At 44.4% G+C, this 13845-nt stretch overlaps 1 protein-coding gene across 3 annotated transcripts in view; it reads left to right on the forward strand.

Moving 5' to 3' along the window:
- The window catches only part of pals1a (protein associated with LIN7 1, MAGUK p55 family member a), a 103204-nt gene that overhangs the window by 63853 nt on the left and 25506 nt on the right, over window positions 1-13845 (forward strand). For 2 of the 3 annotated variants that reach the window (XM_030443849.1, XM_030443851.1), the window contains exons 5-6: window positions 842-949; window positions 2519-2596. In XM_030443849.1, the coding sequence (XP_030299709.1) occupies window positions 842-949; window positions 2519-2596 (186 nt within the window). The remainder of the gene's footprint in view (window positions 1-841; window positions 950-2518; window positions 2597-13845) is intronic. The other variant, XM_030443850.1, reaches the window with a different exon arrangement.

The raw sequence follows: 13845 nt of genomic DNA on the forward strand, positions 1-13845 counted from the left end.
GTCTGTGAATCCGTCCATACATTCGCAATTGGCCACGGCTCGAGGCATAAGCAAACTAAGCGGCTGCTTGGAGCCCCCTGGCCACCACATATTGGCTACATATTAAATACATTAAGCAAGTTACATGAATAAATGAATGAATGCATAATTCAAAACAAGATGATTCTGATTTCATGATCAATTTACCTGCCTACAACTGCTGTGTCTGCCAGCGTTTGAGTCATCATATAAACTAGACACCTCGCGTGCATAGATAAAGCAAGGATGGATTACTGAATGAGCCTACCAGGCCCAGGAGGTCAAGGGGCCCTGAAGCGCAAGTCGTTGCGTGAAGTCACTACCTCAATAAGTCAAAAGCAAAAGGCTATGAATCTAAACAAATTGAGGTATTGTCCTTCTCCAGCTGGCCATCCCAAAAATGCACCAGAATACAGGAAATCACATCTACCAAATTCACAATTTTCTGGGGGAGGACCCAGATTTGATAAAAGAGAGATTATGATAAAAGATATTTTTCTTTGTGTTTACTGAATAACTAACTGAAGCTCTATGCGGTATCTCACTCCAGCCAGCTCAACTTTTTATCCTTTCCTTTGGCACACTAGAGGCAACAGTGACTCACTATCACCCCTGAGGCCAGGAGGACTTATGATAGAACATATTATGGAAGGGATGGCCTGTCACATACACAACTATATTAGTTCTGTGATGAGAGTTGGGATTCCTTTTAAACTCACTCCGTCAAATATATTTAATTTTTAGTTTCAGTTTGTTTAGCAGTGAGATGAAAGCATTTATTTGTTCAGTAATGATTGGTAATCTATCTCTTTTCCCCTTTCAGTCTGACTTCCAGTCAGCGCTGAAGATCCACAATGCTGTGGCCACCAGCATGCACCGACCCTCGCCTCCGTACCCACACTCAGAGCAGGCACTTCAGCTGGCCTTGGAGGTAACACGTGGTAATATGTTGTCTGTGAAATAAATATTCATTGTGGTCATCACACAAACACACACACACACCAACAGCCGAGGTCAGCAAGTGTTTTACAATGAGGTTGGAGACAGAGCAGCTCCATTTAGGATCAATTAGAGCTTAAACACTAGTGCTGTTGAGTCCATCGTGTTGAGTTGGCAAGCTGTGAGAGCTCTTCATGCCTCATTTCAGTGGGATCTCAATAAAGAGCAGCACATCATTTTTGCTCCATGTTGGCATCTCTTCAACCTGCTCTGCATGTGTCTTTAGAGAAGAAAAACTATGGTTCATATTCCTTTGGAAATGTTAATGTAGGAGGGAAATATTATGAAACTAAAAACAGTCACAGTGGACAGGGGAATTTCAACCTTCAAAATACTTAAATGTAGTCTATCAAATAACTTTTCTCCTCCTATCTTTAGATTATTTTAGGCCAGGGGCAGATTGGAATAAATCTGGAAATTGGGCAGAAATTTTGCCAATGTTCTTCGAGCTACATCTTAGTAAGCCTCTGATTATTCTCGTCTATTTCATACATTGGTATTTGAATATGATGTCCCTTTGTGGGATTTAAACCTGATGTCAGAGCATTTAACAGCATTAGAATATAATGAGACAGATAATCTCTTAATGCAAAATAACACTGTGATGTCCAGAAATGTCTGCAGTTGCCACATTGATGATATATCATACAATCCTAATTTCAAAAGAGTTGGTACACTGTATAAAATGTAATTTAAAAATATATTGCAGTTATTTGCAAATGAACTGTGTTCATTACTGTGTGTGACAAAGTAGTGAACCATGTCCCAGCTTTGTTTTGTGAACAGCTGAGCCTACTGAGGACCCTTTCTTACCCAATCGTGATACTATCACCTGTTACCAGTTCCGAACATGTGTTTTTTTTGGTGCATTCCACATGTTTCCCAGTCTTTTGTTTCCCCCCCAGGAAGGGTTCTTATAACTTGAGAAACCAAAAGTGAGTTTTTTCACTACTGAATCTTCATATCTGGACCAATTCAAGACACAAGAGTAAAGCATTAAACATATAAACAAGGAACTTTGCACTTACCTGGATATGCCAGCTCAATGATTGTGACAACAAGCATCAGGTAGATGTCAACACTGAAAGTAATGTTGAACAGGGAGTCAACTTTTTTTTGTCAAGATCTTGTCAATCTTTGACAAGATTGTCATAAATGTTATTTTCTCACTGTAAATGTTGTTAGATTCAAGTAAAGTAACAGTGTTTAACACAACATGGTGGTGATACAAGTTCATTCTATATAAAAGGATGAATAAAGTGAAAGTGAATAATTGTGAGGAATGAATGGCGATAAGCTAGTTGCTAACTAGCACCTGGTGGATGTAAATGGTCAATTAGTGGATGATAGGGGTTACGCATAAACTAAAAACTTGTATGACAAATCACATGGGCATGAATCCCAAGGGTACGGGAGGCACAACTTTTTTGGGATCTGGGTTGTAGCTATGGTATAATTTCTCGTGATGATACAATGCTGTTTTGTTTTGCCATGGTTTTAGGTCAGAAATCTCACCCAGTCAAGTCAAAACAAAGAGGGACTCGAACTTCACAACCTGCTGTCTGACACACACATCCAGGTAGAGACACACATGAACACACAAAGCTGTAAGAGCAATTATAAAAAAGAATCCCCTAATGACTGTCACTGCTCCAGTAATGTAGCTTTGTGTCTCTGTAGCCGTTTTTATATTGGGCGGCAACCCGTCAATTTGGCTGTCCTTTTTGCAGCTAGGTCCACAGACTTAGACAGAAGGCTGTGTATTGGGGGTCTGTTTTGGTCCACTAATAGGACGCCTAGGAGGGTACACTTTTTGCCATCTCCAATGCTATGTCAATTCAAGTTGTCGATGTGCTGGCAATTGCGTGAGATGGGCGGAGGTGTCGATGACGTGCACTGTTGTGCGACATACAAATTAGCACAAGACTTTAAATACTAAAAAAAGATTTGAATAAGAGAGAAAAGATGAAATATTGAAAGGACTGTACATTATGTGCATTATGGCAAATATTTGCATTATATACATTTAAATAAAGTGTCAGAGTATTGCCTTGTTGAGGTTGGATGCATAAATAAATACAGTGACTAAATACAGTGTTTGAAAATAAACAGACTCAATGTATGAATATGAATGTACAAAAAAGAAAATAGTATTATTGCACAGGATAATTGCACAAGATGGTGGAGGTAGAAGTGTAAGTACTGCAAGATAAGTAGGTGTTTATGGTGCTACATTAAAGGAGAACTTCGGTCGATTTAAACATGCAGCTTCATTGCTCAAGCTACCCTTGACTTGCGAGTACCGAAGACGCAAACAAATTTGGTCCAGCCATTACAGAGCTCTGTGAACGGAGATGTAGCATTGAACGCTAACTGCATGGGGTCAGAACTTCACGCTGTGTTTTAAGCATCTTAACATGCTCCACATCTCACACCAGAAGTTATGCAACATCAGCAGACACCTTAGCACACAGCACTGTAGCGTGTATGACTCAAAATGAATAAAAAAGTAGTTAAAATAGTGTGTTTGTGCAAGGAGCTACTTACCTGTTTGTTGACATCCGCGTCTTCCGGTAGCTAGACCAAACTAGCGTATCCACCGAGTGTGCACTTAACAGTCTTAACAGGCTATTGTAAGGCTCATGGCTCATGACAGGTTGTAACATGGACATGTACATTATGAACATACACACGAAAATGCTGGAATACGTTTCCGTCTCCGCCAGTGAGGGAGTAAGTGCACGCTCGACGGATTGACTAGTTTGGTCTAGCTACCGGAACACACGGATGTCAACAAACAGGTAAGTAGCTGCTTGCACAAACACACTATTTTAACTACTTTTTTATTCAGTTTGAGTCATACACGTTACAGTGCTGTGTGCTAAGGTGTCTGCTGATGTTGCATAACTTCTGGTGTGAGATGTGGAGCATGTTAAGATGCTTAAAACACAGCGTGAAGTTCTGACCCCATGCAGTTAGCGTTCAATGCTACATCTCCGTTCACGGAGCTCTGTAATGGCTGGACCAAATTTGTTCGCGTCTTCGGTACTCGCAAGTCAAGGGTAGCTTGAGCAATGAAGCTGCATGTTTAAATCGACCGAAGTTCTCCTTTAAGGGTTATTGGTGTCTAACAGTCTGACGGCCATTAAAATGAATGACCTTCGGTAGCATTCCTTTTCATGAATGGATGGATGAAGCAGTCTGTTGCTGAAGGAGCTGTTTAAGGCCCCACAGTCTCATGTAGGGGGTGAAAGGGGTTGTACATAATTGATATCAGCTTGGCTAACATCCTCCTCTCACCCATCTCCTCAATGGAGTCCAGAGGACTCTTGACCAGCCCTTTTGACCAGCTTGTTGGGTCTCTTCCAATCCCTCTCCGAGATTCCACAGCCCCAGCAGACCACAGCGTAGAAGATTGCTGATGCTACCACAGAGTCATAGAAGGTTTTTAACAGTGACCTGCACACACCAAAGGACCTCAGTCTCCTCCGCAGATGGAGTATACTTTGGCCCTTCTTTTACATGACATGTGTGTTGTGTGTCCATTCCAGTTTGAGACATCGTGGAGGAGCACAAATACCTGGGTGTTCACATAAACAACAATGTCCAAACCCTGGATGTTCACTGGTGCAATCTGAGGAGCCTTCCTCCTGAAATCAATTTCCACCACTTTTGTCTTACTGGCGTTGATGCACAGGTGGTTTAGTTCGCACCAGGCAACAAAAGCCGTTTTTAGACAAAGCACCAAGCCGCCAATTTGCCTGTCCTTTTGACGGCTCGGTCCACAGTTTTAGACAGGCCAGCAAATTGGGGGTCTGTTTTGGTCCGCCGATTTTCCGCCTTGGAGTTTTAAAACCAAGAAACAGCTGATCACAGCAGTCAGTCCATCATTTCATCCACGGACATTAAGATGACCAACTGGACAGCCGCTGAGATCCAGGAGATGCTAGCGTCTCCTCGGTCTCCGTAGCTGTTTGGTTGGTTAGCTTGATGTTGTGTTGCTACTTTCAAATTAAAAGCCCCCCGCTAAGAACCCAGTTCTAAACTCCAATGGGGTGCAATGTAAAGCTCTTATTTTGAAGACGAATTCGTTGTCTCTGTTCACAGCCCAACTTCGAGCTTGACGTCACGTCACATGGGTACGCCTACTTCAGAGGCGGCTTTTGGAAAAGGAGGAATATTACGCCTCGGTTTTAGAAAGACAGGCCGTCCTCACCTTGGTGCAAATGTGCCGCCTTTTCTATTTAAAAAGGGCTAATGATGGTTAATGACGAATAGGCCACGCCCACTTTCACCTATCAACATGGCACTCAAGATATTACTTAATACTCGTCCCTAGAGCATGCATACCAAATTTTGTGAAATTCCGTCAAATGGTCTATGAGATATGCTGTGTAGCATTTATAGTGCCCCCTATTGGTTGAGCTCAACATGCTTTGGTAGGCAGATTCCCAGTACAGTTGTTAAGCTACCCACCAAGTCTTGTGATGATAGGGCAAAGGGTGTTGGAGTTATGGCCTGTTTTTCACATTATGCTAATTAGCAAAAGATCTAAGTAGGCGGAGCTAAATGGTCCAATTGGCTTTTTCTTAGAGCACATGGAGCTGGACTTGTGTGTCAAATTTCAAATCAATCAGACTTATGGTGTGAGGGGCTTGGCTTTCCCAAAAACGCATTTTCAAGCCTTAGTTACAGCGCCACCATCTGGCAGACTGGGCTCAAACTTTAATAAAAGTTGATGCACATTATTTCCAATCATTGGGCCAAGTTTCAAGTTTCTGGCCCATTCCAGCTCACGGGAATTTGAGCTCAAGCGGCAGACAACAAATAATAACCAAGCCCCGCCCATTGCGAAGATACATTGGGCCGTGGCGGCCATGTTTTTTGACCAATCTGGCTCATTTATAATAGAAATCTGTCATTTCATCCCCCAAAGCTATATAGCAAATTTGGTGTTGATGGAGTCAATCTTTCAAAAGTTCTATTCATATTACTGTTTTTAATGTTATGCAAATTAGCAAAAACTCTGAAATAGCAGCTTTTGTGGTGCAGAGGCTTTTTTATAGAGGACTATCAGCAGGACGTGTATGAAAAAAAGTCAATAGCTCTAATGGCTTTGCGGGGAAAGCCTTTCGAAGTTTACACCCTAGGTTATAGCGCCCCCATCTGACGGATTGGGATCAGATTTTTAGGGCAGCATTTGGACGTCATTTATACTCAACGTACCAAGTTTCATATCTCTGGGTCCTTCCAGCTTGCCATAAATGTATAAAACGCAAACAATGAAGGTTAATGACGAATAGGCCACGCCCACTTTCACCTATCAACATGGTACTCAAGATATTAGTTAATACTTGCCCCTAGAGCATGCACACCAAATTTGGTGAAATTCCATTCAATGGTCTTTGAGATACGCATTTGTAGCATTTATGTCGCCCCCTATAGGTTGACCTCAACATGCTTTGGTAGGCAGATTGCCAGTCATGTGTTGAACCTACCCATCAGGTTTTGTGATGATGGGGCACAGAGTGTGGGAGTAATGGCCAATCGTTTCTAAGCCCCGCCCATTGCGAAGATACATTGGTCCGTGGCGGCCATGTTTTTTCACCAATCTGGCTCATTTATAGTAGAAATGTGTCTGCCCGTCCCCCGAAGCCGTATACCAAATTTGGTGTTGATAGAGTCAATCTTTCAAAAGTTCTATTCATTTTACTGTTTTTCACATTATGCTAATTAGCAAAAGTTCAGTAGGCGGAGCTAAATGGTCCAAGAGGCTTTTTTGTAGAGCACATGGAGCTGGACTTGTGTGTCAAATTTCAAGTCAATCAGACTTATGGTGTGAGGGGCGTGGCCTTCCGAAAAACGCATTTTCAAGCCTTAGTTGCAGCGCCACCATCTGGCAGACTGGGCTCATATTTTAATAAACTTTGATGCACATCATTTCCAATCATTGGGCCAAGTTTCAAGTTTCTGGCCCATTCCAGCTCACGGGAATTTGAGCTCAAGCGGCAGACATCAAATAATAACCAAGCCACGCCCATTGCGAAGATACATTGGTTCCTGGCGGCCATGTTTTTTGACCAATCTGGCTCATTTATAATAGAGATCTGTCTTTTCATCCCCCAAAGCCATATAGCAAATTTTGTGTTCATAGTCAATCTTTCAAAAGTTCTATTCATTTTACTCTTTTTAACGTTATGCAAATTAGCAAAAATCATTAATCGCAGCTTTTGTGGTGCATGAGGCTTTTTTGTACTATCAGGAGGACATGTTTGAAAAATTTCAAGTCAATAGCACTTATGGCTTAGCGGGGAGAGCCTTTCGAAGTTCACACCTGTTACGACCCAGCTCAAAAGGGGAAAAGGCAGTAACATAAAACCAGGTGTAGTAGGTAATGTAAGTTATTTATTTTGTGGACGCGGGATCGTCCAAGGAAAAATACAACCAAAAACGAAGGACAGAGGGCCTGAGCGTGCTGGTAAATCAAAGAAACAAATATAACCAAAAGAGGACTCGAAAACTGAGCTACTGTTCTTTTTAAACAAACTGAACAAAAAAACTCCCTATCTACTTCCGGCCTACAAACCAAAAACACAGTCAACACAGCACCCTTCTTAATGGATTTAACAAGAGAAAACTACATGCGAGTGCGATCAGTCAATAACAATTTTTAACCCTGGCCCAGTCCACAGACAATCAACACATGTCTCAGTCACAAGTACAGTTTCGAGAGACACTTAGGCGTGCTGCTCAAGGGTAATCACAGCCGCCCCACTGCCATGCTGGCCAGGAACATATATATACCCTTACGCAACTTGCTCCGCCCAGATCGGTGCGTCATCCAGGTGCCGGTCCAATTCGATTTCCTCAGGCCAAGAAGGAGGAGAAGGAGGGGCACCCACATCCTAAAACCACTCAGAGACAACACATACAAACACACACACACAGACAAATAGAGGCGGAGCTCGGCGACGGCCATAACACCCCTCCCCTTAAGATCTTAATTGATAAATTGTTATCCTGAGGGCGGAGCAACCTAATAACATTTATGCACACTCCATGATTAAACTCTAGACAAAGCATCTGCCAACATGTTTTCGGAACCCTTCTTATGTCGAATTTCTAAGTTGAAGTCTTGCACGATCAGAGCCCACCGCATGAGTCGTTGGTTATGACTGTACATGCGCGACAGAAAGACCAGAGGGTTGTGATCCGTGAAGACCACCACAGGCAAGGGACTGGACCCAACATACACCTCAAAGTGTTGGAGTGCCAACAGCAACGCAAGGGTGTCTTTTTCAATAGTGGAGTAGTTAAGCTGATACTTGTTGAACTTGTGTGAGAAGTAAGACACCGGATGACCAACCCCATCAATATTCTCCTGCAATAACACGGCACCAGCTCCAACAGCGCTGGCATCAATCTCAAGTTGAAAGGGTCTGGAGACATCAGGCGCGGCAAGCACAGGGGCGTGGCTTAGGAGCGATTTCGCACTTTCAAAGGGATACTGGCACTCAGGAGTCCACACAAAATCTACCTGAGGACTAAGTAGAGTTGTTAATGGATGGATAATAGTGGAAAAGTTCCGGAAGAAACTCCTGTAATAACCTGCCATGCCTAAGAACCTGCGAAGCGCTCTCCTAGTGGACGGAACTGGACACTCTGCTATAGCAGATACTTTAGCCTCTATGGGAAGTACCTGACCCTGGCCCACCTGTCTTCCTAAATATGTCACGGTGGCTTTTCCGAATTCGCATTTTGCCAAATTTAGTGTGAGTGATGCTTCAGCCAGCCGGTTAAATACTTGCTCAAGTATGGTCATGTGCTCCTCCCAAGTAACTGTGTAAACTATGAGGTCATCCAAGTAAGCATTACAATTGGTAACGTCAGCTAAAAACGGTATTTACCAATCGTTGGAAGGTGGCCGGAGCGTTACACATGCCAAACGCTATCACACTGTACTGCAAGAAATGATCTGGGGTTACAAATGCAGAAATTTTGGAAGCACCGTCAGTCAATGGCACTTGCCAGTAGCCTTTGAGTAGATCTAATTTCCTAACATATCGGGCGGTACCTAGATTATCTACGCAATCCTCCATGCGCGGTAGAGGATAAGAGTCCAGGACAGTTACAGCGTTCACTTTTTGAAAGTCAGTTATGAACCGTGGAGAACCATCAGACTTAGCCTCAAGCAGGCATGGGGAACTCCAAGGACTGGAGCTGGTCATGGCTAACCCATGTTGTAGAAGATACTCGGCTTCCTTTTTCATCAATTCGCGCTTCATGGGGTTGACGCGATAAGGATGCTGCTTTATTGGCCGGGCATCCTTAACATCAATGTCATGCTTAAGAACGGTGGTGCGGGTTGGAACGTCACTGAATAGACACGGAAAATTATGTATTAACTGAGTGATGTCACGCTGCTGTTCGCCAGATAGATGCTTTAACTGGGACGGTAACACCCTCAACATCTCGGAGTTTGGCAACCGAGCACTTTGATGTGAAGAGTGACGTGTCAGTAGATCATCATCATCAATTGTTTTAGGATTCTCCGTCACAATTAAAGCAAAGCTGGCAGGAACGGACGTTTGGACAACTTCAGACTTTTCTTGGTCAGTTTTAGCATTTTCCCGTGAATGGTAACGTTTCAACATGTTCACGTGACACATGCAAGTTTTTCTTCTCCTCTCAGGGGTGTTTATGACGTAGTCAGTGTCACTAATACACTCACGGATATTATACGGACCGGAGAATTTAGCGGCGAGGGTGGAACCGGGAATAGGCAGAAAAGCCAAAACGTCATCGCCGACCTGAAAATGACGAGGAACGGCGGAGCGGTCAAAATGCCGCTTCATCCCTGCTTGTGCATTGGAGAGGGACTCTTTTGGCAAGGGAATTTGCTTTACGCAACCGCTCGCGGAACTGACTGTTCCGCGACTGATGTAGTCAAGCACGTTACGCTCGGCAGAAGAGTCAGACGCCAAGAATTTATCCTGTAAGGATTTAAGCGGACCCCGGGGCATGTGGCCAAAGACGAGTTCGGCGGGACTGAATCCTAAGGATATTTGGACAGCTTCGCGAGCGGCGAACAGCATGAACGGAACTCCCTCATTCCAACTTCTTTCAGTTTCCAGACAATATTTGCGGAGCATGCTCTTTAACGTCTGATGCCACCGTTCTAGCGCACCTTGCGTTTCAGGATGATACGCACTTGACACCGTGTGACGGACGTTTAATGTTTTGAGAACCTGCTTGAAGAGTTTTGACTGGAAATTTGTGCCTTGATCGGTTTGGATTACGCGATGAAGACCAAATGTGGAGAAAAACTTTGTTGGGACAGCTTCTGGAAAACGAGTAGCCGCGCAAATGATGGTGAGTAAATATTGATTTCCACTTTTTGTTCTGGGTAGTGGTCCAACACAGTCGATTATTATTCTATCAAAAGGCTCTCCTATTGCAGGTATAGGATGCAGTGGGGCTGGAGGAATAGTCTGGTTAGGCTTACCGGCAAGCTGGCAAACATGGCAACTTCAACAGTATTTAGTGACTTCTGATTTTAATCCTGGCCAAAAGAAATATTTAAGGATAAGCGGATACGTTTTTGTAACGCCTTAATGTCCGGACCACTGGCTTTCATGGGCTACGGACAGAACATGCTGCCGATACCCAGCGGGTACCACTACCTGGTAAACGACGCTCCAATCTGCATCAGCTGTGAGGGAAGGAGACCATTTACACAGCAGGATCTTTTCACCCTTTGCTTTGTCGGCACTCACCACCCTAGAGAAGCACGTCTTTACTGTCGGGTCCGTCCTCTGCGCAGCGCACAGGCCCTCACGGCTCACCGGCAGAGAAATGTAGTCCGGAGGTGAAGCGTCTGTGTCGGCGGAGCACACCTGCTCGGCGGCACTTTTGTTAGAGGACGCAGCGGCGGCCTCCGTCTCAGCCTCTCCTGAAAGAACTGGCACGCAGTACAGCTCGATAACCACATGCGGAGCATTCTGAAAAAGGCAGTGCACTGGCAAGAATCACAGACTGAGAACCGCCGGTGTCCCGCAAAATACGCACCGGGCGCCGGTCGTCAGCCTCGCCTGTCAATGACACTAACCCATCAAATATGAAAGGTTTAAAGCACACATCAATGTCACTATCGCTGAAGTCACCATTTATGCATGGCTCATTTTTATTTAACCCGATGCCTTTCGGCTGCGGAGCGCTCGGAGACGGCTGTTGCTGCTCTTTGCGCTTAAGGGTCAAACAGTTGGCAATGACATGTCCAGGTTTATGACAGTAGAAACACTCTCGTTCCTCTCGCTTTGAGCTGGATATCTTAAGAGGGTTATTTTGCAAAGCCGGAGGGGATCGAGGTTTTTCAGCAGAGACTGACGGAAAAACAACCTTATGGGTCAGCACATATTCATCGGCTAACACAGCCGCAGAGGAAAGTGAGGACACCTTTTGTTCATTCAAATACACCACAATACGGTCAGGCAAACATTTCTTAAATTCTTCTAACAGAAATAACTCTCGCAGAGAATCAAAGTCATCCGCTTTTCATGCATTGCTCCATTTATCAAACAAAATTCCCGTTTCCCTTGTGAACTCAACATAAGTGTGACTCGGGGCTTTCTTATGATTTCGGAATTTCTGCCGATAGGCTTCAGGAACCAATTCATACACGCGTAGGATTGCGGCTTTAACGGAGTCATATTTCAGGCTGTCCTCCACAGGGAGAGCAGCTACAGCTTCTTGGGCTTTCCCATGAGTTTTGCACTGTAGTAAGAGCGGAATCTACTTCAGCTTCACGAAACGTCGGCACTAAAGCAATGTGCTTCCTAATATCAAATGCACTACGGGATAAAGTGGTGGAAGAAGAGGACATACCAACGGCATCCGCGGAGGTGCGCGGCGCATGAGCCTCCCTCTGGGACTCAAGCTTCCAGCTGACGCAGTCTGACGGCTTTGTCAGCTTCAATTTCCAGCTTCTTTATCTCCAGCTGGTACTGTAATTGGGCTTGCCTGTTTTGTGCTTTCTCCTGCGCTTCCATCTGAAGGCGAGCAAGCCCGTACTCTCAAGCGGGCCTCATCTCTGGACCCAGTACTTGCAGAAGACAGCGGGTCGTAACGCGGAGGATCAAAGCGGGGCAGCGTAAACAGAGTTTTCAGCCGCTCATCTGCCTCACCCTCCACTCCTGAAACGACCTGAGCCCCGTGAGGATCACCCTCAAGCTTTCGGCTACCTGCCACCTCACTCAAAGCGCCATCCTCGAGCACAGCGGGCTCTGATTGCGCCGGCAACACAATGACCTTCAATTCCACCAATTTACCGACAACTAGAGCTTTAAGCTCCCTTTTAAGTAATTGTTTTGTGTAAGTGATACTGAAGTGATCCGCTATTTTAGCCAAATCATCTTTGCTGCAACTATCAATTAATCTAAGAGACGGGTTGGCCAAAAAGTTCTCAATATCGAAAGGCGACATGTCCAAACACTACGTCGTCAGCTGCACACAATTACTCCGTTAAGTTTGTTTTTTGTTTTTTTCTTTTCACAATCCAATCTCACGCTATAAATAACTTTTGGCAACAGGAATCCCTTTTAAGAGAGAGATATCCCGGACGAGCCCCCATTTATGTTACGACCCAGCTCAAAAGGGGAAAAGGCAGTAACATAAAACCAGGTGTAGTAGGTAATTTAAGTTATTTATTTTGTGGATGCGGGATCGTCCAAGGAAAATTACAACCAAAAACGAAGGACAGAGGGCCTGAGGGTGCTAGTAAATCAAAGAAACAAATATAACCAAAAGAGGACTCGAAAACTGAGCTACTGTTCTTTTTAAACAAACTGAACAAAAAAACTCCCTGTCTACTTCCGGCCTACAAACCAAAAACACAGTCAACACAGCACCCTTCTTAATGGATTTAACAAGAGAAAACTACATGCGAGTGCGATCAGTCAATAACAATTTTTAACCCTGGCCCAGTCCACAGACAACAGACAATCAACACGTGTCTCAGTCACAAGTACAGTTTCGAGAGACACTTAGGCGTGCTGCTCAAGGGTAATCACAGCCGCCCCACTGCCATGCTGGCCAGGAATATATATACACTTCCGCAACTTGCTCCGCCCAGATCGGTGCGTCATCCAGGTGACAGTCCAATTAGATTTCCTCAGGCCAAGAAGGAAGAGAAGGAGGGGCACCCACATCCTAAAACCACTCAGAGACAACACATACAAACACACACACGCACAGACAAACAGAGGCAGAGCTCGGCGACGGCCGTAACAACACCCTATTTCATAGCGCCCCCATCTGACGGATCGGGATAAAATTTTTGGAGCAGCATTTGGACCTCATTTATACTCAATGTACCAAGTTTCATGTCTCTGGGTCCTTCCAGCTCGCCATAAATTAATAAAACGCAAACAATGATGGTTAATGACGAACAGGCCACGCCCACTTTCACCTATCAACATGGCACTCAAGATATTAGTTAATACTCCCCCCTAGAGCATGCATACCAAATTTGATCAAATTCCGTCCAATGGTCTTTGAGATACGCATGTGTAGCATTTATAGCGCCCCCTATAGGTTGAGCTCAACATGCTTTGGTAGGCAGATTCCCAGTACAGTTGTGAACCTACCCACCAAGTTGATGATAGGATAAAGGGTGTGGGAGTAATGGCCAAACACATCTAAGCCCCGCCCATTGCGAAGATACATTGGTCCGTGGCGGCCATGTTTTTTGACCAATCTGGCTCATTTATAATGGAAATGTGTTTCTTCGTTTCCCAAGGCCGTTGGGCTAATTATGCTAATTAGCAAAAG

This window comes from Sparus aurata, chromosome 16 (genome assembly GCF_900880675.1).
Source record: "Sparus aurata chromosome 16, fSpaAur1.1, whole genome shotgun sequence".
Classification (NCBI taxonomy): domain Eukaryota; kingdom Metazoa; phylum Chordata; class Actinopteri; order Spariformes; family Sparidae; genus Sparus; species Sparus aurata.